The sequence below is a fragment of the Somniosus microcephalus genome, chromosome 19 (assembly GCF_052327205.1).
Source record: "Somniosus microcephalus isolate GS21.2 chromosome 19, FLI_Smic_1.0, whole genome shotgun sequence".
Lineage (NCBI taxonomy): Eukaryota > Metazoa > Chordata > Chondrichthyes > Squaliformes > Somniosidae > Somniosus > Somniosus microcephalus.
In genome coordinates this window covers 12,488,711-12,513,847 of record NC_141005.1, presented here as the reverse complement: position 1 = coordinate 12,513,847, position 25,137 = coordinate 12,488,711, and the positions used below count along the sequence as shown (strand labels likewise).

The 25,137-nt window shown below is 44.1% G+C and overlaps 1 protein-coding gene across 11 annotated transcripts in view; it reads right to left on the bottom strand.

The window, feature by feature from the left end:
* Nucleotides 1-25,137, bottom strand: part of arvcfb (ARVCF delta catenin family member b) — a 369,553-nt gene that overhangs the window by 54,402 nt on the left and 290,014 nt on the right. For 10 of the 11 annotated variants that reach the window (XM_086011973.1, XM_086011979.1, XM_086011978.1 and 7 more), the window contains 4 exons: nucleotides 19,026-19,143; nucleotides 13,712-13,880; nucleotides 12,947-12,964; nucleotides 9,755-9,826 (listed from right to left, as the gene is read on the bottom strand). In XM_086011973.1, coding sequence (XP_085868099.1) covers nucleotides 9,755-9,826; nucleotides 12,947-12,964; nucleotides 13,712-13,880; nucleotides 19,026-19,143 — 377 coding nt within the window. The remainder of the gene's footprint in view (nucleotides 1-9,754; nucleotides 9,827-12,946; nucleotides 12,965-13,711; nucleotides 13,881-19,025; nucleotides 19,144-25,137) is intronic. The other variant, XM_086011977.1, reaches the window with a different exon arrangement.

The following is a 25,137-nucleotide window of genomic DNA, read 5'->3' as shown; positions in this document are numbered from 1 at the left end:
TATAAAACCCAGAATTCTATTGGCCTTTTCCACATGAAATCCCACTATTGAAGATCTATGTATCCATACTCCTAAATCACAGTTTCTCCATTCTTGAGAATGCTTAGATTTATGCCATTCTTCCTTTTGCTGTTATTTTCCCAAAAAATTTCACATTTCTTGGCACCTGCCCTTTATAATTAACCCTGGTTTCTGTTGCGACATTTGCCACAATATTCCGGAACAACAACAGAAAATGCTGGAAAAACTCAGGTGGTCAGGCAACATCCGTGGAGAGAAATTTGAGTTGACGTTTCGGGTCAAACCCTTCTTCAAAACTGGAAAGAAAATAGATCGAAGGCAGGGCTGCGATCGGACAAAAGGAGTGAAAGAGACAAAAGAAGTCGAAGAGACAATAAAAGGTATTCGAAGCCAGACGAAATGGTAATAGGCTGAGATTAGGTGTGAAGTGTACTGGCAGGGCAAGAGATAGCTTTGGTTGTTGGATCTTACATTGAACAAGTGTCCTCCAAATGCCTCTTGTGGCAAATCCCCTCCAGCTTATAATAGGCCCATATATGCTTAATTGCCAAACTAATTAGACAGGCAAACAGGGTGCAATACTGCAATAAGGCTCTTAACCCTTTGTTTACTGTAGAGGACTTCATTGCTTAAAAAAAAAACTAGAATCTCAGACATACTTCTGTTTAAAATAAATTTTCTAGGAGACACAACAGGACAAAACCACCATACAAAATTATTTTCTATTAACTGGATTCTAACTTCAGTTTCAGAACAAAAAAAGTAAATCATAACCAAATCTTTCCAACACAAGAGAATCAGCTTAACTCGAGAAGCTCACCACCACTCTACAAAACACGCAGTTCTCACAGAATCCCCACAGTGCAGATAGAGGCCATTTCAGCCCATCGAGCCTGCACTGACACATATCCCACCCGATCCCTGTATTTAATCCCCCTAACACTAAGGGTCAATTTATCATAGCCAATCAACCTAACCTGCACATCTTTGGACTATATTTAGAAGATTGTCATATTAAGATACATGTGCTCTTCTGTCCCAGGAAGGTAAAATTATTTTTGTAGACTTTCCACTTGTATTAAGTCTGTCCAAAAAGCCTCACCACTTTACACAATTTCTTGTGCTATCGTAGGATGGAATTATTCTTTAAACCTTTAGACTACATATTCTTCTTTAAAATGTGAAAATCTGTGATTGATTGTAGTTTATTATTGTGCTCCACAACTCCACTTCTGTCCTCAAGCAATTCACCTGCAGATGACAATGGACGTGAACCTTCAGAATTGAGCTTTTACTCACCTCAAAGCCTTCAAACTATTTTAAGAGCAAGATGTAGTTCAAAGAAGTACAGGCATCAAATATGGTCAATTATATCTTTCTCCCTTATCTTTCCAGCTCATGATCTATGACACAAATCTTGTCATTCATGTGGAAATGTCTTAAATTATACTGGGCAGGGTATAAATACTCGGGCATGGGCCCAGCTTGCTCAGGACATTCTTTAACAGGAAGTAGTGAAGGACACAACTAAATCTCCATGTTGAAAAAGTCGATTAAAGCCTTGTTTAATACTCCGACCAAGTGCCTGGTAGTTTTCTTACGTCAATCTATTCCAAGAATCTGCAGTGCTCCAGTAACCATACCAGTTGAATAAACGAGAATGCAGATAATAGTAAGTGGCCCGGTTAAAACGAAACATCTTGAAGAGCTGCTTCGTTACTCGCGGCTTCAGTCGATGGTCTTTTAAAAAGATGTCTCGGGTGGCTATCCAAACTATGGGGAAAAACATCTGACGATCTTGTGCTCATTAAAATACAAATGAACAATCTTGTAGAACTGAGCATACTAGCAAAGGTTAAACAGTGTGCAATACTTTTTCTTACCAACTTTCATATGCAAACTATTTCAGCAATGCACTTCAAAGGAATACTTCAGAATAAGGTCCTATATTGGCTTCAACTTAAAGGACTGCATGTGAAAACCATCACCATATCTAATTTTGTTTTCCAACAAAGTCCAAACATTACAAATTCCTTAAAGTGGGTGCAGAAACATACCATTCCTTCGATTAGCCTTGGTTCTAAGCCCCAATCGCTGCCGTGCTAAAAGCATTCAACAGCAAATGTATTCATGAGATCTAATACAATTTTGAATGAGAGGTGAATGATGAGTTAGTGTGTGAGAGAAGCAACATTAGAGTCCGAGGGTCTCAAAAATAACAGACTTTTCCCCCCAGTTTTCAACACCGAGGAAGAGGGGTGAGGACAGGAGAAAGATAGGTTAAGAAAAGAGATTCTTAATATTCTAAGAGCCATTTATAATACAGGTAGACTATCCTTTATCTGCACTTCCGAAAACCGAAAACCTCTAAAAACTAAGCTTTTTCGTGGAGCGTAAGTCGGGCGCACGACATGACCCGAGTGGCGCCAAACATGACAGGAGTGGTCCGGGAGCTCTGCCTTTCCCTGTGAGCAGGGCAGAGGGTCACAGAGTTCCCTCCTGGGTAGGAGATTGCAGGCCGAGCCGGGCAGTGTGGAGGTGGTACCGGGAGAGTGAACCCAACAATACAGCGGCCCGTCAGATAGTTTTTTCTTCCCCCCCCGACCTGATTTGCAGGCCAGCTTAGCGTAGGTGTCAGCCGATATCTGGCTTTCCCACAACTGGCGGCGGCAGTCGAGCCCCAGACCCCCCACTAAGTCAAGGAATTCAGATACGGAGCAGGGGGTTCAACCTCGATCTAAATGGCAGAAATCAGCAGCCGTTTTGTTCGTTTTTTTTTTCTTCCCCTAGCTTTTTAAAAAAAAAACAAAGTCAGGCTGTGGAAAAAGTCTCTGTAGCTCAGCAACAGCTTCAGAGACACTTCCAAGGCAGGGCCAGAGTGTTTACAAGCAACAGTGTTTGTCGTCAGAAAACATTCTGAAATCCGAAAAATTCCGAAAACCGAAACACAGCTGGTCCCAACGTTTTCGGATAAAGGATAGTCTACCTATAGTGACTTTTCATGGAATTTAGGGGAGAGGAGGGTAGGTAAGAGTACAGTGACATTTTGTGAAAGGATACTGATTGGCACTAAATTAAGTCTCAATCTGAACATTTTCTGGTGAAATAGCTATTAAATAAAACATGCTGACAGAGCAAGCTAAACATTTGTAATTGGAACAAAATTTAAATACTTGCTCTTTTCTTGCAATATCAAAAAAGGTAACTGCCAAATCAAATCAACATTTTCTTCGTAATCTTTTTCCAAATAATTTAGTGTTTTTGTTCTTATATTTATTACTAGCTGAAGTGCCCGGCGGTGCCGAGGCTTTCTCGAGGGCATGCTGTTGTTGTTGAGAGAGAGACAGAGACAGAGAGAGGGGGGAAGGGAAGGGGGGGGAAGGGGGAGAGTCCCCGAGCCCCGCCCATCTCCGAGCCCCGCCCCCCCGATCCCCGCCCCCCGATCTGCGGAGCCCCAACCTGCGAGCCCCGCCCCGAGCCCCCCCCGATCTCCGGAGCGCCCCCCCCCCCCGATCTCCCGAGCCCCGCCTGATATGTAGTCCGGGCCCGCAATCTCCCGCCTCCCGCTCCCCCGATGTCCCGAGCCCCGCCCTCCCGAGCAGCGGCGTCCCACTCTCTGGAGCCCCGCCCTCCAGATCGTCGATTGCGGCTGAGACACCCGCCCCGAGCCGAGCGCGGAACAGAGACACGCCGCGTCTCAGCTGCTCCTGCTGCGCGCGCACCCTGACCCTCGTGGCTGACGCCGTTGCCCCGGGTAACGTGACCGGGGGGGGGGGGGGGGGGCGGGGGGAGTGAGGAGCTTAGCAGAAGCCCTAGCTCGGGCCTGGCTGGGCAAGAAAGGCCCAGGCTTTCAGGCCTAACAAAAAAACGGGGAAAGGTAGGAAAAAGAATGTTCAGGTTAGAAAAAATATTTACAAATGAATGAAGTTTTTTTTTTTTTTTTTTATAAAACAATTTAATAAATTCAATTTTATTTTGCTGGAAATGTATATTTGGAAAGAAAGACGCAGAAAGCAGGAAAAAGAATGGAAGCAAGATGGCGGCCACTCACCTCGGTTCAGAAGGATAAGGCCCGCCCACACACGCATCGATTGGTCGACCGTCAGGTCACCGAAGCGTAGGATTGGTCAATGGTCTTGTCACTCGACTGTAGGAAGGCCCGGCGTACGATTGGTCGACCTCGAGGTCACTGTCGCTAATGAGCGGATAATGAGATGCTAATGAGCGGAATGTTGAAGGTTTTTCGGATACCGCGGGCGTGATTTTAGCCCGGCCGAAACCTAAATACGCTTAAGACCGTTTTGGAAAGGTAAGCTTTCTTTCGACGTAACGCACGCGTAGGTACGCCCTGTAACTTTCGAGCGCATAGCCCGACAGACAGAATGCCAGACAGAAGGATAGAAGCATCCCAACACGAGGGGAAAAACCTACTTGACCTCATTCTCACCAATCTACCTGTCGCAGATGCATCTGTCCATGACAACATTGGCAGCAGTGACCACCGCACAGTCATTGCAGAGACGAAGTCCTGTCTTCACACGGAGGACACCCTCCATTATGTTGTGTGGCACTACCACCGTGCTAAATGGGATAGATTCATAACAGATCTAGCAGCTCAAAACTGGGCATCCATGAGGCGCTGTCGGCCATCAGCAGCAGCAGAATTGTATTCCACCACAATCTGTAACCTCATGTCCCGACACATCCCTCACTCTACCATTATCATCAAGCCAGGGAACCAACCCTGGTTCAATAAGGGGCGTAGAAGAGCATGCCAGGAGCAGCACCAGGCATACCTAAAAATGCAGTGCCAACCTGGGGAAGCTGCAACACAGGACTACATGCATGCTAAAAAGCAGAAGCAGCTTGTTATAGACAGAGCTAAGCGATACCACAATCAGCAGATCAGATCAAAGCTCTGCAGACCATCCACATCCAATCGTGAATGGTGGTGGACCATTCAACAACTAATGGGAGGAGGAGGCTCCATAAATATCCCCATCTTCAATGATGGTGGAGCCCAGCACGCGAGTGCAAAAGACAAAGCTGAAGCGCTTCCAACCATCTTCAGCCAGAAGTGCCGAGTGTTTGATCCATATCGGCCTCCTCCCGCGGTCTCCACCACCACAGAAGCCAATCTTCAGCCAATTCGATTCACTCCACGTGATATCAAGAAACGGCTGAGCGCACCGAATACAGCAAAGGCTATGGGCCCCAACAACATCCCGGCTGTCGCGTCTCTAGCCAAGCTGTTCCAGCACAGCTACAACACAGGCATCTATCCGACCTTGTGGAAAATTGTCCAGGTACGTCCTGTCCACAAAAAGCAGGACAAATCGAATCCGGCCAATTACCACCCCATCAGTCTACTCTAAATCATCAGCAAAATGGTGGAAGCTGTCGTCGACAGTGCCATCAAGCAGCACTTATTCACCAATAATCTGCTCACTGATGCCCAGTTTGGGTTCCGCCACGACCACTCAGCTCCAGCCCTCTTTACAGCCTTGTCCAAACATGGACAAAAGAGCTGAATTCCAGGTGAGGTCAGAGTGTGGCATCATGGAGTCCTAGTAAAACTGAAGTCAATGGGAATCGGGGGAAAACTCTCCACTATCTGAAGTCATACCTAGCACAAAGGAAGATGGTTGTGGTGGTTGGAGGTCAATCAGCACATGAAGGTACTACCACAGTGCTGTTTGGGAGGTAGTACCCAGGACATCACCGCAGGAGTTCCTCAGCCCAAACATCTTCAGCTGCTTCATCAATAACCTTCCCTCCATCATAAGGTCAGAAGTGGAGATGTTCGCTGATGACTGCAGATTGTTCAGTGCCATTCGCAACTCCTCAGATAATGAAGCAGTCCATGCCCGCATTCAGCAAGACCTGGACGACATTCAGGCTTGGGCTGATAAGTGGCAGCTAACATTCGCGCCATACAAGTACCAGGCAATGACCATCTCCAACAAGCATCTAACCACCGCCCCTTGACATTCAATGGCATTACCATCGCCAAATCCCCCACCATCAATGTCTTGGGGGTCATCGCTGACCAGAAACTTAACTGACCAACCACATAAATACTGTGGCAACAAGAGGTCAGAGGCTGGGTATTCTGTGGTGAATATCTCACCTCCCGACTCCCCAAAGCCTTTCCACCATCTACAAGGCACAAGTCAGAAGTGTGATGGAATACTCTCCACTTGCCTGGATGAGTGCAGCTCCAACAACACTCAAGAAGCTCAACACCATTCAGGATAAAGCAGCCCGCTTGATTGGCACCCCATCCACCACCTTAAACATCCACTCCCTCCACCACTGGCACACCGTGGCTGCAGTGTGTACCATCTACAAGATGCACTGCAGCAACTCGCCAAGGCTTCTTCGGCAGCAACTCCCAAACCTGCAACCTCTACCACCCAAAATGACAAGGGCAGCAGGCGCATGGGAACACCACCACTTCAAAGTTCCCCTCCAAGTCACATGCCATCCTGACTTGGAAATATATCACCATTCCTTCATCGTCGCTGGGTCTAAATCTTAGAACTCCCTCCCAAACAGCAATGTGGTAGTACCTTCACCACACGGACTGCAGCGGTTCAAGAAGGTGGGTCACTCAAGGGCAACTAGGAATGGGCAATAGATACTGACTTGCCAGCGATGGCTACATCTCAGGAATGAATTAAAAAATATATAAAAACCTATTGCACTATTCAAAGAGGTTCTCCTGGCATGCTGGAGAAAGCCAACACCACCAAAGTAGATTATCTGGTCACCGTTTATGGACCTTATTCTACCAAAATTGCCCACTTAACAACTTCAGAATAGTAATTTAGTGATTGTTAATTGCTTTGAGTTAGCCTGAAGACTTGAAAGATGCTGTATAAATGCAAGTTCTTTCTCTTTCTTCTCACAACAAAGTATTATATATAAATTATGCCATGTGCATTGCATAATGAAAATATTTGTGAACATATTGTAACCAAATAACGACAATTTTAAAAATTGGACCAAGAAAGAAGTGGCCAGATGCTGCCCATCAAAAATGAATTCTGCAGTCGAATAAGATACAAAAGGATGTTAATGTTGGAGTCATATTCTGGATAAAACAGTACTAAAGCACAAAAGTAGTAAGCTGAAGAGTGAAGTACAAGCCACATGGATGACATGGGAACCTTTGGACAACTACAATTCCTCAAGTTAAACATTTGGTTTATACTTCGTGTTTGCTGAAAGGAGTGCATTTTAGCCCATAGAAACATAGAAGATCGGAGCAGGAGTAGGCCATTCGGCCCCTCGAGCCTGCTCCGCCATTCAATGAGATCATGGCTGATCGTACAAACTCAGTACCCTGTCCCTGCCTTCTCCCCATACCCCTTGATCCCTTTAGCCTTAAGAAATATATCCAACTCCTTCTTGAATATATTTAATGAATTGGCCTCCACTGCCTTCTGTGGTAGAGAATTCCACAGGTTCACCACTCTCTGGGTGAAGAAATTCCTCCTCATCTCTGTCCTGAATGGCTTACCCCTTATCCTTAGACTGTGACCCCCTGGTTCTGGACTCCCCGACCATCGGGAACATCCTTCCTGCATCTAGTCTGTCTAGTCCTGTTAGAATTTTATAAGTTTCAATGAGATCCCCGCTCATTCTTCTAAACTCCAGCGAGTATAAGTCCAATCGACCCAATCTCTCCTCATACGTCATTCCTGCCATCCCAGCTATCAGTCTGGTGAATCTTCGCTGCACTCCCTCCATGGCAAGAACATCCTTGCTCAGTCAATTTTATTCTTTTTTTTTAAAAAGGTATCTAAGTGCTTGTAAGGCATCGTGAAGCCAATGCAGTCTCTACCTGCGTTCAGTTGTACCAGAGAAAGTAACAATTGCAATCTGGTAGAATATGTTGAGTAGTTTTGAGAGCAACTTAAACCATTTAATTACACTTGAAGGAGAAACTTGACGGCTAAATTCCCATTAACAGAATTGGTTTATCACTGGTCTGTGCGAAATTAGCTGATCACAGCTGAGAAAGCAGTGTGGATACTACAGTTGGCCTCAGTGCTCCCAGGCTATGAATACAGTAAGGGGGTTGAGGATGCTGGTTTCTGCTCCCGATCGTTATCCATTTGACCCCTGCCAGATAAGCTTACACATGGGCAAATATCGGGAGAGGGGGGGGGAAGCTGAAAATCCCCCCTCCCTATGGAGTAAAAGAATACATGCTGTTCGGACCTCGCGTGAAGTATAGCCACTTGGGCAAGGTTCTGGATGGCTGATAGTATTAATGGAATCATACACTACTTTTGGAAGAAATCAAGAGGGGGGAGGGAGAAGGAGGGTGGCCTGGGTACATTATTGCAGTCTCATCACCACACACATGAAGACCAGCGAACTGAGCACAGATCTGGAAATGAACTTGAAACCACACTTGGTCCGCGTTTACTTAGAGTCACCTGGAACACAAGGTAAACAAAATACTGGAGATGCTGGAAATCTGAAAACAAAAACAGAAAAAGATAGGAATGCTCAACTGGTCAGGTAGCATCAGTGGAAAAAGAGATTTCAGGTCTGAAGACCTTTCCCAAGGACAGAGATATTACAGCTGCACAGCAATTATAAGAGGGGTCAGAGTGGGAAAATTGAAATGGCAAGCTACAGGGAGCTGTGTCTTTGGTCCTCTGTACGTTTCCAGTGAAGCTCAATACAAGCATCTCATCTTTCTACTCGACACTTTACAGCCCTCTCGCCTTCGCATTGATCAACTGCTTCCGACCTTCGCTACAGCTCCCATTTTCTCAGCCAGTTAGTGATGGCTGTGTGGGATGGGTGTATTGGTGTTTCCAGTAATGGGGGAGCGGGTTGGGACTTGGGGGAGGACCGTACTGGGTGGTCTGCACCCTTGATGTTGACCTGCTCGGCTTTACTTCCACCAGACTCCCAGATTATTGGAGCCTAATCCACCTCGTCTTTTTTTTTTTTTTATAAATGCTTCCCTGTTGACCTATTCCCTGTTAGCTATTCACACACTCTTGTGCCTTGTATATATTTCTTAATTTCTTACATTTCTCTCATTCTGCCACCTTTATTTGTCAGGCAACAGTACTGAGTTATGCAACCAACACTGACAGATGGAGTTAAGCTACAGATGAGCCATGATTTAATTGACTGGCGGAGCAGGTTCGATGTTTCTTCCATTCATCTCCTGCTAGTATCACAACTGCCATTTAATCATTGCCCCTTGTCCACCCTTTGCCTGTGTGTTTGTGTTTTTTTTTCCCCCTTCCCATTGCTGCGTTACTTTTTAAAATGCCGTTCATCGATAATATCGCCCAGTCCTGAGTAACTGTCTGAAGACCTGACACATCAACTGACTTCTGTTTTTCCACACATGCTGCCTGACCTGCTGATATTTTCAGCTTTTTCAGTACCTGAAAAACCAGACTTAATTTCACATTTTTGCGAATGCAATTTGGTAACACATTAAGTTCATTGTGTTTGGAATTAGAGCTGGCAGATGCAGAGAGTGCGCACAAAATAGCCTATTGTTTATTTAGTGAATTTCATTCACTTTCTAACAGTACTCTTTAGGAATGGTTTAAAAATCTTTTATGCACAGTGTGGAAGCACAACAAAAGAACAGGAAATGAGTGAGTGAATGAATGAATGGTGGATATGCAATTAAAATGCATTTCCAACATGCACAACATTGTGGGACATTTCAGTGTATACAAGTTACCTTTCACTGGTTCTATACGCTTTGGCAAGTCCAGGGTATCAAAGTTCTTGTCAGCATCTGCATTCCTTTTACCTGAGCACGGAAGAGAAAGATAGGAAGTCACCAGGTTGCTGTCATTTTGGAAAGCATTCACATGATCACTGAATACATTAGTTGTAGCATGTTCACTTAACGATCAACACTAAAAAGCTCAACAAACCTACTTTGAGGGCTACTGCTGTATTAAACTCCAGTCTTCACCTTGCCTCTTAAAACTGGAGGTTACAGAACATAGGAACAGGAGGCGGCCATTCAGCCTCTCGAGCCTGTTGCGCCATTCAATTAGATCCTGGCTGATTTGTACCACAAGTCAATTTACCCACTGTTGCTCAATCTCCCTTAATACCCTTACCTAACAATCTATCAATCTCAGATTTGAAATTTTCAATTGACGCGCCCCCCCCCCCGCCGCCGTCCCCCATCAACCAGTCTCAGCTTTGTAGCAAAGAGTTTTCATTATGTCCATTACCCTCTCTGACATCAGTCCTGAACAGCCTACCTCTAACTTAAATTATGCCCCCTTGTTCTGGACTTTCCCACCAGAGGAAATAGCTTCAGACCCCCAAACAGTAATGCTGAGGTCGGGGGTGGCAGTAAACGGGAAATTAGAGACATGTGCAGTAAGGGCACAGCAGTTATCATGGGTGACTTTCATCTACATATAGATTGGGCTAACCAAATTAGTAACAATACTGTGGAGGAGAAATTCCTGGTGTATACGGGATGGTTTCCTGGACCAATATGTCGAGGAACCAACTAGAGATCAGGCCATCTTAAACTGGGTATTATGTAATGAGAAAGAATTAATTAGCAATCTTGTTGTGTGAGGCCCCTTGGAGCGGAGCGATCATAATATGCTCAAATTCTTCATCAAGATGGAGAGTGAAGTATTTGACTCAAAAGACCAGAATTTAAATAAAGGAAACTACGATGGTATGAGGCACGAGTTGGGTAGGATGGATTGGGGAACGTTACTTAAAGGGTTGATGGTGGATAGGCAATGGCAAACATTTAAAGATCGCATGGATGAACTACAGAATTTATAATGGGGAACAAAGAAATGGCAGACCAATTAAATACATACTTTGGTTCTGTCTTCACAAAGGGGGACACAAATAACCTCCCAGAGATGTCGGGGAACATAGGGTCAAATGAGAGGGAGGAGCTGAATGAAATCAGTATTTATAGAGAAATGGTGTTAGGGAAATTGATGGGATTGAAGGCCGATAAATCCCCACAGCCTGATAATCTACATCCTAGGGTACTTAAGGAAGTGGCCCTAGAAATAGTAGATGCATTGCTGGTCATCTTCCAAAATTCTAGAGACTCTGGAACAGTTCCCATGGATTGGAGGGTAGCTAATGCAACCCCACTATTCAAAAAAGGTGGTAGAGAGAAAACGGGTAATTATACCGGTAAGCCTGACATCGGTAGTGGGGAAAATGCTAGAGTCCATTATAAAAGATGTAACAGCAAAGCACTTGGAAAACAGTGACAGGATCAGACAAAGTCAACATGGATTTACAAAAAGGTAAATCGTGCTTGACTAATCTACTGGAAATTTTTGATGTAACTGGTAAAATAAATAATGGAGAACCAGTGGATGTGGTGTATTTGGACTTTCAGAAGGCTTTCGTTCAGGTCCCGCATAAGAGATTAGCGTGTAAAGTTAAAGCACATGGGATTGGGGGTAAGGTACTGTCTTGGATAGAGAACTGGTTGGCAGACAGAAAGCAAAGAGTTGGAATAAGCGAGTCTTTTTCCGAGTGGCAGGCAGTGACTAGTGGGGTACCGCAAGGACCCCAGCTATTCACAATATATATTAATGATCTGGACGAGGGAACTAGATGTAATATCTCCAAGTTTGCAGACGACACAAAGCGGGGTGGGCGTGTGTGCTGTGAGGAGGCTGCAGAGAAACTCCAGTATGATTTGGACAGGTTGGGTGATTATACTGCATCTGCCCAATGTGGATAAATGCGAGGTTATCCACTTTGGTGGCAAAAACAGGAAGGCAGATTATCTGAATGGCAATAGATTGGGTGAAGGGAAAGTGCAACGAGATCTGTGTCCTTGTGCACCAGTCGCTGAAGGTAAGCATTGCAGGTGCAGCAGGTGGTTAAGGCGGCAAATGGTATGTTGGCCTTCATAGCGAGAGGATTCGAGTACAGGAGCAAGGGTGTCTTGCTGCAGTTGTACAGGGCCTTGGTGAGGCCACACCTTGAGTATTGTGTGCAGTTTTGGTCACCTTACCTGAGGAAGGATGTTCTTGCCATGGAGGGAGTGCAGCGAAGATTCACCAGACTGATACCTGGGATGGCAGGAATAACGTATGAGGAGAGATTGGGTCGTTTGGGCTTATATTCACTGGAGTTTAGAAGAATGAGGGGATCTCATTGAAACTTATAAAATTCTGACAGGACTAGATGCAGGAAGGATGTTCCCGATGGTGGGGGAGTCCAGAACCAGGGGTCACAGGTTAAAGATAAGGAGTAAGCCATTTAGGACTGAGATGAGGAGGAATTTCTTCACCCAGAGAGTGGTGAACCTGTGGAATTCTCTACCACAGAAGGCAGTTGAGGCCAATTCATTAAATATATTCAAGAAGGAGTTAGATATATTTCTTAAGGCTAAAGGGATCAAGGGATATGGGGAGAAAGCAGGGACAGGGTACTGAATTTGGCTGATTAGCCATGATTGCATTAAATGGCGGAGCAGGCTCGAGGGGCCCAATGGCCTACTCCTGCCTTCTATGTTTCTCTCTATCCATCTACCCTGTCAACTCCTTTAATCATCTTGAACACCTCAATTAGATCACCCCTTAATCTTCGATACTCAAGAGAATAAAACCCTAGTCTGTGCAATCTGTCCTCATAATTTAATCCTTTCAGCCCAGGTTTCATTCTGGTGAATCTGCACTGTCCGCCCCCCCCCCAGTCCAATATATCCTTCCGGAGGTGTGGTACCCAGGGTCTAACCAGAGCTTTATGTAACTAAGGTAACTCCCACCCCTTGATACTACAGGTTGATACTATATTGGAATGTTTCTCAATTACTTTTATAATAGCTCCTACATCACAACAACAGGAACAAGAGAACAGCAACAGGAATAAGCTCAGGATCAACAAAAAGACAAAACAAAAGCTGACTTACCTTGATTAAACCACTCCTCTAAATGGCAGAAGAGCAGCCAAGAAAAGCACAGAAGAAAGGGACAATCAAACCAGGCATGAAAAAGCAGCAAGATTTACTAAATAATTGGAAAATACAATCTCTCTCCTTAGGCAGCAATAACAGATTAATAAAAAAATGAAACCTCTGCTCTTTTCTACTTTTGCCCCATGTACTTGCTTTTTATTAGATCACTAAAATGATCTATTTTATCACAGCTATTTCCAATCCGAATATTGCTTTACAAGTTTATGAGCCTGGTTCTGAAGTTCCAAATCGAGGACAAAACACAGCTTTTGTCAGCCATTATCAAAACCACTACAGAACAAAACATCCTCTGCCAGATGATCCACACAGCACTACTGGAAGAGATTATTGGCCATTGCCCATGGTTGCAAGAATATAGCACAGAGACAGGCAACTAAAAAGACAGGCTTCAAGAGAATTGGGTAGGGAGGGTTGGGTGGCTGGCCATGGGGAAGTTAAGAAGTTTCATGTGGCCACATCCAAATGTTTTACTTGTATTACGCTGCAATGTTTCAACCCAGACCAAGCAAGATACTGTGCAAGATAAAACTACTACTTTGTTTTACAAAGTATCTACTAAACTTTTATTTTCTGCTGCAATCCAATCTTCTTGTAATAGTTCCAACTCCCATTACTTTTAACAGCCTCTCTATAAGAAGCACACACTGCTACACTACAAGTTGCAACTTAAACTCTACATTTTCTCTGCCACATGCTTACCTTTTGCCTTCTTCCCACCAAAACAACCAGAATCATCTTTCTTTTTCTTCTGAGCACCTCCTGTTCCAGTTTGGTCAGTTGCTGGATCCCTGAATTTATCAGCTCCTGGCACTTCTCTATGCACTTGATAGGAGAGGTTCCTCATAATACACACACAGTTCTCAACTGACTGTCAAACAAAAGCAGTTGAACTTCCATAAGAAACATAAAGCAGCACATTTCAACTGGATTGAGACTGCCCAGACTATCTTCTCATAGGACCCATATGACTTGTAAATGAAAAAGATTTTTTATTCCATTAGTCTTGGCTGCACTTCAGCCCAGCTCCCAGATGTTCAAGACCAGTACCTAACCCTCTGCACCACCCAGTAACCTTGGACATGCAGTTTTGTGAAACAAGTATTTCATGACTTGAATTTTGCATGGTTTGTTCACAAGGTAGTCCATAACTGCTGGAGTAATGACATTAATTACCGACATGATAAATGAACTAATCTAGCATGCTATAGATTACAACTGTTTGATTGAAGGGAAAAATTGGCTTGATTGAATGGCTTCTGGTGATGTACACCCAAGAGATTTGCTTTCTGATAAATGCTCAATTGTTCATACCTTTCACCTGTGTCTCAACAGTCATCTCCCTTCCACCCCAATCAAGATTTTGCTCTCCTTTTTGGAGAGTCTTAGTGCAGAGTTCTTGACTGGCATTGTCCACACCACTCTAAGATAAGCTTTTTATATGGGCTTGTTTTTATTTTGTTGTGGGAGGGGGGGGGAAGCCATTTCATTTTACATTTCCAGTAGTGAGTGATTCTCTGCATCTTTTGACTCACTGAAGAACTAATGAAATCCCCTGATGGTTCCAAAGTCGGCTAGGATTTAATTGCATGAGCTGTTGCTTTACCACTGGAGCTGCCAAGCCACTGTTGACCTATATCGGTTCTTCTTGGACTTATTGCTTTTTTGTGCAGTCAACAAAGCTACAGCTGTGTAAATGTCAAAGTATAATGCCTGCTACATAGAGTTCATAACGACTTTAATCCAAATCATGTTAAGTAACCAACTAAGCAGTCAATTTTGAACTGTATCACGCAACTAAAATTAGCTATGTAAAACTTTTATAAATGTGCAGTAACCATTTTATCATAATTTTTTGTGTTGCTGTGATCAGTTATTCTATAACATGGTTCTATTCTACAGTAGCAACGCTTTTAGATCAAAACTGACACTATATTTTTCCTGCACACACCACAGTTCTTTCTGCAAAGACAGTATTGAATTAGTTGAACAGTACATCATTCGTCTGCATCAACTATAATTTTTTCTCAATGCTCTGCCCTGTCGTCTTGAAGGCAGTGATGAATCCTGAGGTACAGTTCCATGGATTTCGGTCACCCTCTCACTTCACCCAATTTGCCCATTCTTGATCGATAAATCTTGATAAGAGTTAACATATTTTTAAAATATTCATTTATGGGGTGTGGGCGTCGCTGGCAAGACCAGCATTTATTGCCCATCCCTAATTGCCCTCAAGGTGGTGAGCTGCCTTCTTGAACCGCTGCATTAGGTGTGGTGAAGGTACTCCCACAGTGCTGTCAGGGAGGGAGTTCCAGGATTTTGGCCCAGCGACGAAGAAGGAGTGGCAATATATTTCCAAGTCAGGATGCTGTGCGACTTGGGGGGGAACTTGGAGGTGGTGGTGTCCCCATGCGCCTGCTGCCCTTGTCCTTCGAGGTGGAAGAGGTCGCGGGTTTGGGAGGTGCTGCCGAAGAAGCCTTGACGAGTTGCTGCAGTGCATCTTGTAGATGGTACACACTGCAACCACAGTGCGCCGGTGGTGGAGGGAGTGAATGTTTAAGGTGGTGGATGGGGTGCCAATCAAGCGAGCTGCTTTGTCCTGGATGGTGTCGAGCTTCTTCAATGTTGTTGGAGCTGCACTCATCCAGGCAAGTGGAGAGTATTCCATCACACTCCTTACTTGTGCCTTGTAGATGGTAGAAAGGCTTTGGGGAAGTCAGGAGGGGAGACACTCGCTGCAGAATACTTAGCCTCTGACCTGCTCTTGCTGCCGTAGTATTTATGCGGCTGGTCCAGTTAAGTTTCTGGTCAATGGTAACGCCCAGGATGTTGTTGGTGGGGGATTCGACGATGGTAATGCCATTGAATGTCAAGAGGCGGTGGCTAGACTCTCGCTTGTTGGAGATAGTCATTGCCTGGCAATCTATGGTGCGAATGTGACCTGCCACTTATTAGCCCAAGCCTGAACGTCATTCAGGTCTTGTTGCATGCGGGCACGGATTGCTTCATTATCTGAGGAGTTGCGAATGGCACTGAACACTGCAGTAATCAGCAAACATCCCCATTTCTGACCTTGTGTCGGAGGGAAGGTCATTGATTAAGCAGCTGAAGATGGTTAGGCCCGAGGAACTCCTGCAGTGATATCTTGGGGCTGTGATGATTGACCTTCAATCACCACAACAATCTTCCTTCGTGCTAGGTATGACTCCAGCCAGTGGAGAGATCCCCGCCCCCAATTCCCATTGACTTCAGTTTTACTAGGACTCCTTCATGCCACACACTGTCAAATGCTGCCTTGATGTTAAGGGCAGTCACTCTCACTTCTCTGGAATTCAGCTCCTTTGTCCATGTTTGGACCAAGGCTGTAATGAGGTCGGGAGCCATGTGGTCTTGGCGGAACCCAAACTGGGCGTCAGTGATCAAGTTATTGGTGAGTAAGTGTCACTTGATAGTACTGTCGATGACACCTTCCATCACTTGGCTGACGATTGAGAATAGACTGGTGGGGCGGTAACTGGACAGATTGGATTGATCCTGCTTTTGGTGGACAGGACATAGCTGGGCAGTTTTCCCACATTGCCGGACAGATGCCAGTGTTGTAGCTGTACTGGAACAGCTTGGCTAAAGGCATGGCTAGTTCTGGAGCACAAGTCTTCAGCATGATAGCCGGGACGTTGTCGGGGCCCATAGCTTTGCTGTATCCAGTGCACTCAGCCGTTTCTTGCTATCACGTGGAGTGAATCGAATTGGTTGAAGGCTGGCTTCTGTGATGGTGGGGACCTCAGGAGGAAGCCGATATAGATCATCCACTTGGCACTTCTGGCTGGGCTCACCATTATTAAGGATGGGGATATTCATGGAAGCTTCTCCTCCAGTTAGTTGTTTAATGGTCCACCACCACACACAACTGGATATGGCAGGACTGCAGAGCTTCGATCTGATCTGTTGATTGTGGGATTGCTTAACCCTGTCTATAGCATGCTGCTTCTGCTTTTTAGCATGCATGTAGTCCTGTGTTGCAGCTTCCCCAGTTTGGCACCTCATTTTTAGATACGCCTGGTGCTGCTCCTGGCATGTTCTTCTGCACTCCTCATTGAACCAGGGTTGGTCCCCTGGCTTGATGGTAATGGTAGAGTGAGGGATATGCCGGGCCATGAGGTTACAGATTGTGGTGGAATACAATTCTGCTGCTGCTGATAGCCCACAGCAGAGTGCATTCTCACCCAGAGTACATTCTGTGCCCTTGCTACTCCGTGCTTCTTCAAAGTGGTGTTCAACATGGCAGAGTATTGATTCATCAGCTGAGGGAGGGCAGCAGGTGGTAATCAGCAGGAGGTTTTTGACCATGCTTGACCTGAAACCATGAGACTTCATGGGTCCGGAGTCAATGTTGAGGACTCCCAGGGCCACTCCTTCCCCACTGTATACCACAGTGCCGCCACCACTGGTGGGTCTGTCCTGCCGGTGGGACAGGACATACCCAAGGATGGTGATGGAGGCATTTGGGACATTGGCTGAAAGGTATGATTGGGAGAGTATGACTGTGTCAGGCTGTTGCTCTCCCAATTTTGGCACAAGTCCCCAGATGCTGGTGAGGAGGACTTTGCAGGGTTGACTGAGCTGGGTGTGCCGTTGCCGTGTCCGTAGCCGATGCCGGGTGTTCCGGCCGGTTTCATTTTTCTTGTTTTGTTTCGTAGCGGTTTGTTACAACTGAGTGACTTGCTGGGCCATTTCAGAGGGCAGTTAAGAGTTAACCACATTGCTGTGGGTCTGGAGTCACATACCGGCCAGACCGGGTAAGGACAGCAGATTTCCTTCCCTAAAGGACATTAGTGAACCAGATGGGTTTTTATGACAATCTGATAGTTTCATGGTTACCATTACTGATACTAGCTTTTTAAATTTCCAGATTTATTTAATTCTTTGAACTCACATCTCTGGATTATTAGTCCAGGCCTCTGGATTACTAGCCCAGTGACATTATCACTATGCTACCGTTGCACTGCATCAGGCCTCACTCTCAAAATCTCTTATGAAACTCTGAATTTCTCTCCAACTCAGTTTTGCTTGCCTTCCTTTTTATGGTATCAGTTTCTTTTGATGTTAACTCGAACTTTTAATAAGGAATTCAAATTGCTCCCAAATTCAAGAGGAAAAACCAAAGAAACTTGAGCATTATGGAAACAAAGTACAACAACGGTACTTATTCCCTTTCATGGAGGCAGCAAATCTCCAGCTGACTGAAGAGATAAAAAAATACCCTGCAATTTTGCTTAAAATAGTGCGCTGCTTGAATCATAACCGTATTTGGCTTTAGAAGAATTTCTCTCGTGAACACTGTACCCAAAAAGATAAAGCTTTACTGTGTATATTGACAAAAACATATCAAACACAATAACCTCCCATGCAGAAAGTTGCTAATGCGACAGGCAGATCACACCTTGGAACAATTCCGGTTTATTTATGCACAGCAAGTTCATGACCATGTAACGATTAAAGACATTTGCATTACTTAGATAATCAATGCACTAAAAAAAATTTGAAAGGCAAGTGGAGCCATCATGCTTTAATGGACTCAATTTACTTCCACCATCTCAGATTGCAGGCTTTTTTCCATTTTGTAGGTTAATATTCATTGAAAAAAATAATGTAGCTTAAAGAGGCGTCAAAACTACAGCCCATGAGCTTCATTCAGCATTGAGCCCTTGTAAAACCAACCCTACAGGCTGAGGCAACTCATCATACTTGTGCTTATATTGCATATTTGCTGGTTTATGTTGTTTGAATTTTGAGGGACAGGAGGCTTGCAAAAGGCTCCCCCTCGCACTCTTGCCTCACTGGTAACATTAGCAATTTGAGCTTTATGCAAATTTAGGGAACATGGATTTAAATTTTATACACGGCCCCAGAGGCTCCATGTTAAACACCATGCAGCCCATAACGATTAAGATCTTCGACACCACTGACCTAGAGGGACACAGTCTCTTAGAAATGCACAAGCACAGTTGTAGATTACCTTTCGGTCCATATCTTTCTTGCCCACTGCTGACTGCAGGGCATGCAGGAGTGCATCGACCAAACCTTCGCATTCCCGAAGCCTTCTACGAGCATCGCTTCCATCTGAACTCACATTTCTACCAAAAGGAAGAAAAGTTACAGAATTAGAACAAAAAAGGAAAATAAACTCTTTACAGGCCGAAAGTTGTCTAGGAATGTTAACTTAACTAATTCTGCCATTCGTGTATTTAAATACTTTCGAACAACAAGCCTAAAAAATAATCAAGCTCTTCAACCTTAATTCCATGTTTTCAGTACATCATCTAAATAATACATTACTGGAACAGCTCGAGTCAGCAGGATGTTTTGGCTCAAAAAATGCATCACACACAGTATATACAACTAGTTCAACTTAGACTTTTCAAAGAATGAAACTCTACAGGAATATATAAACATTAAACAGAGATATGAGCACAATTAGCCGCACTGCTCCCTCACACAATGGAAGTTCACGAAAGCAATAGCTTCACCTATTGGTCCATTTTTGCTGGTTTGCTGAGAAGCAAAGACCAGTTCAGCGCAATTCAATTATATCTCCTGCTGGACATCAGAATTACCAACACCAAACATCACCAAAATTCCTATTGAAGAATGTGTGGTGGAAAGTGGCACGATTAAGATAATGTTGCCACCTCTGTAAGGACATCTCCTGGGGAGGTTTCATCACATGACCTCTCGCCTCCAACCACCCCACCATTGGTTGGCCAGCACATCTATCCTTGGGGTACACCACCTTACCATGCCAATTGCAAAGCGAACAAACTCTTATACCCAATTGGACAATTGTTGACCATCAATCAACCACCCTTTTTCCCCCCCCATCTCTGCTATTTTCTTTTATGTCCCTATGATTTTTCTCCTGGGTTCCTCGTAGCAGCGACTGGGAGATGAAGCACCAATTCCTGGAGATTCCAACACAATCCAGGAGGAGTGACAATCTGACATCAAGAAGAAAATGCAAATTAATTTCAAAGGCTTAGTGAGCTCTCCAGCGAGATGTGGCAGACCCCAGTCTGTGCTGCATTAGCTGATTTCAGCCAGAGTAGTGGTGTGAGCACAACAAATGAGGCACTTGCTACCACATCGAGTAGTTGAAGCGAATAGCACAGGTGCATTTAAAGGGAAGCTAGATAAACACAAGGGAGAAAGGAATAGAAGGATATACGGATAGGGTTAGTTGAAGTAGGGCGAGAGGAGGCACATGTGGCGCATAATCTGGCACAGACTAGTTGGGCCAAACGGTCTGTTTCTGTGCTGTAAATTCTATGTGATGTAATAGGTCCCAACACTCCTGGGAGTAGAAACTCTTGATTGCTATTTGTGACCACTGCTGAAAGAGATGGGTGTGGAGTTCAGGCAAGAATAGGATGGGGCACAGAATCACAGAAACCCCACAGTGCAGATAGAGGCCATTTCGGCCCATCGAGCCTGCACCGACACATATCCCACCCGATCCCCGTAACCCCTACACCAACACATATCCCACCCTATCCCCGTAACCCCACGTATTTAATCCCCCTAACACGAAGGGTCAATTTATCATAGCCAATCATCCTAACCCGCACATCTTTGGACTGTGGGAGGAAACCGGAGCACCCGGAGGAAACCCACGCAAACACGGGGAGAATGTGCAAACTCCACACAGACAAGTCACCCGAGGCCGGATTCGAACCCGGGTCCCTGGCGCTGTGAGGCAACAGTGCTAACCACTATGCCAGCTGTGATGTCCACCCCCATCGCAATTGAATAACACGTTGATACTGTCAAACTCACATTAAGAATGGCCACTTGGGTAAGCTATCAGAACAACTGTGCCACGAAACTGTACCCCAGCAAGGAGTCAACACTTTCAGGAAATTGAATTCAGAAAATTCAACAAATTAAAGCAGAATAAAACCATTGTTAGAAGTCAACGAAGCAGATTTTGCCTATCAATATTGTTACATGTGAAATATGCACAATAGTAGCTGTGGGAATGAAAGCTCGTTTCAATTTTTTTTTTTTTAAAGTTACTTCAGAACATAAGAATTAGGAGTCGTCGGCCATACGGCCCCTCGAGCCTGCTCTGCCATTCAAGAAGATCATGGCTGATCTTCGGCCTCAACTCCACTTTCCCACCGGATCCTCGTGTCCCTCGATTTCCAGCTATATCAGCCTTGAATATACTCAACCACTCCGCATCCACAGCCCTTTGGGGTAGAGAATTCCAAAGATTCACAACCCTCAGAAGAATTTCCTCCTCATCTCACTCCTAAATGGCCGACCCCTTATCCTGAGACTGTGACCCCAAGTTCTAGACTGTCCAGCCAGGGGAAACAACCTGTCAATCCCCTTCAGAATCTTATATGATCACCTCATTCCTCAAAACTCCAGAGCGTATAGGCCCCATCTACTCAATCGCTCCTCCTAGGACAACCCTCTCATCCTATTCAGCTATATAATGCATTCACATTGTTAGAAGCTGTATGAGATTTTTATCTGCAATTTTTCTAACAGCACCACTTCCAATTGTGAGTAATGAAAACCAATTATCTGCTGATTTACTTTTAAATATATTGAAGAAACCTATTTTTCATTTAATGATCTATCCCTCGCTGCAATTACTAATAGACACACATTTGGAATATCAGACAAAATCATAAATGTTAACAAATGAATTCAATACTAACAAAATATTCCACAAAAACATTGATGTCTGTAAATCAAATCGAATCAACAATTCCTCCAAGGATTACTGCAGGCAAATGACACTAATGGTTCATTTTCCAGAGACTCAACTGTCTAATTCTATAAAAGTAAACCATTATTCACCCATTCAGGCTTGATTAGCTGTCTGTACAATTTCATCTCTGCAAATTGTGGAGTTTACAAGGCTGCTTGGGATTGGCAATTGAGCCATAGAAACAAATAGCATAATAATAAACACAGGAGTAGGCAATGCTTATAGCAAGAATGCTGGATCACATCAGATTGGTTACAGTTCTTTGAGCTGGAGCAGAAGTAATGCATCTTTATCAAGCTCCTCAGTGAATGGTACATTTCTAGCTGTCTTGAAATATTGCATCGAAGCCTTTGAACCTGCCTTACCTCAGAAGGAACTGTGCACATCTCCCCACACCTGAGGGAATTGGCTGGTAAGTCCAGTATCTTGTTTGTGGGAATTGTGTGCTTATCATAGCCTCTCAATCAAAAAGTGTCGATCCTTATCCCCTTTACAGGGGTGTCTGAACATGGTATATATGCCAAATGAAATTGTGGAGGTAAAAACAGATTAATTGGGATCATCATCATTCATGAAGTAAGTTTCAACTTCACCAATGACTAAGAAAAGTTATGCCAACATCACCTGGATTAGTCCCCATCATGATATTGCCAGCTTGTGTGAAGAGACAGTAATTCATAGAATCAAACACTGACAGCACAGCCCGTCGTGCCTGCGCTGGCTCTTTGAGAGCAGTCATGCTCAGTCCCACATCCCCGCTTTTTGTCCATCACCCTGTAAGTTCCTCATCTTCAAGTACCTGTCCAATTCCCTTTTAAAATTATTTATGGAATCAGCTTCCACCACCTTTTCAGGCAGAAGCATTCCAGATCCCGACAACTCTGACAAGATTTCTCCTCATTTCCCCCTCTAGCTCCTTTGCCAATGATTCTGAATCTATGACCTCTAGTTATTGACTCACTCGTCAGAGGACTATTTTTTCCCTGTTTACTCCATCAAAATCTCTCATCATCTTGAAAACCTTTGTTCGGTGGCCTCTTAACCCTTCTCTATTCCAAGGAGAACAGTTCTAAGTTTTCCAACCTCTCCTCATAACTGAAGTCCCTCATCCCTGTTAACATCCTGGAAAACACCTCTGTACCCTTTCTAAGGCCTTTCCATCTTTCCTCAAGTGTGGTGCCCAGAATTGCCCACAGTACTCCAGCTGAGGTGTAACCAGTGATTTATAAAGTTCTAGGATGATTGTATAGATTAAGTTATTTTTTGGTGAATTTGGTGGCCATTAAGGCTCTGGCGTATATAACATTTTAAAATCTAATTTTTAAGCACTTAGCATCACTATGAAGCATTCCAGGTCATGAAGAGCAGAGTCAGCAGGACAGTATAGGCCTTTAAGTCATCTGCAAACACATACACTAGCTCCAACCGCAACCTCAAAATTCCTGCTCCCTCTGCCTCCATCCCACAACAATGTGAATTTTTTCACCTCCCAACTAGTTATCCTTAATGCCCAAGTGACAGTCAATTATGTGCTAATTAGGTTCACATAGTTTTATGGTGTGAACTCACATCAAGTAGGAATTGCATTGAGACTGTTGATTGCTCCATCGCCACCATTAACAGTGTCCTGGGATGTACAATTAGGTGAAGGGACTTTTCAAAACTCTCCCCAAATCCAGCCAAGACTAAGCAACAGCAATATGTTATCTCGTACTATTGGAGAATTGGATTTAAATGCTGATAACCTAGTCAAGAGTCCAATGCTTTGGCATTATAGCCACTAAGCCAAGTGGGTTGGATTTTCTGCATCGCAGAATAGGTTCCATTCCAAAATTCCTACAGAGTAAGTTACTGATGTCACTCAGTCAGCTGGAAAGGATACAGCAGAGACAGAGCCCTGGGAACAGGTCACCAGATGAACCCTCAGTTTGAGAATAATATGCAGGGACCCAAGTCGATAGGAGAAAACGACAAAATGAACCAAGAACATGACAAACTGTTTAATAGAGGCTGCAAGGAAAGCTGGTGTGTTCCAACTTTATTTCCTTTTCAGTCATATAATGGCTTCATTGTTCATATCACAAGGCCTTTGTATAGCTTATGAATATAAATGCTTACTCCCTGAACATTCCATGACCCGCCAAATATTCGCTTGTAGCAGAATCAAGCATCGTTGATTCACTTCTAGAGCTTAGGCCCGAGGCCAAACATATGCCACATTTCTGAGATTCTACAAGTGAGTCCTCATAGTAGGAATTGTGAATCGACAGGCTCCCTTCAAAACACTAACCTCAAAGTTATTAATCATTTCCCTCCCCAGTACATTTTTACACCCACTCTCATAACTCAGGCAACAGAATGGGCTCCTGATAAATATATACCTGCTTCAATACAATAGCAAAATACCGTGGATGCTGGAAATCTGAACCACCACCACAAAATGCTGGAAACGCTCAGCAGGTCAGGCAGCATCCATGGAGAGAGAGAAACAGAGTTAACATTTCAGGTCAATGATCTTTCGTCAGAAGTGGAAAAAGTTAGAGAAGAGATTTTTAAGCAAGTGCAGGGCAGAGAAAGGGAGGAAAGAACAAAGGGAAGGTCTGCGATCGGCTGGAAGGCAGGAGACCTGCTTCATGTGTGGGGTAACTCGATTTTAATTTCTCCCAATATTTGAAATGCCAGAGCAGGAATTGTAAATAGATAAAATCCTGATCCACGACGACCATTTTCTTAAATCCTTCAGGCCTTCAGTGTTTGGAATACAGTTCAATTGGATATATAACTTTACCTGCAAATCTCCTTGCAAATAATATTGTTGTGGCATGCCTATGTTTTAATTGAAGATTCATTTTCAAAATAAAACCAGAGATGAGATTATGACTTGCAATGTATATTTAGGTCATCGAAATCCTGATCAACGTGCAACTTTTTTGGCTGAACCATAATCTAACTACTTGTACTGATGAGTCTTACCTGGCATTCATCTGGACATCAGTATCTTAAGTCACAGTTGTTCTTGCACAGCGAGGTAAACAAATACTGCAGTTATATACTGTGCTTTTGTAACATAGGCGTTCAGTGCTTTTAGTGAGCCCACCTGGAAGAGGTAGTCTGGCACCTGCAAGACCTCCGATATGAAACCATGTGGCTCAAAATTCCACCAAATTTTCAAAGTTACAAGTAAATTCTGGCAGTTCAGTGTACCACAATTTCTATTTGAATAGTTAAAATGAGTCATCAGCTTTGATGAATCATTATTCTGTTGCATCACTGGGGAGATCTCAATCATCAGCTCTTATAAATTATTCAAAATAATTAGACCAGTTGTCTTAGCCAACTTCAGTCACAA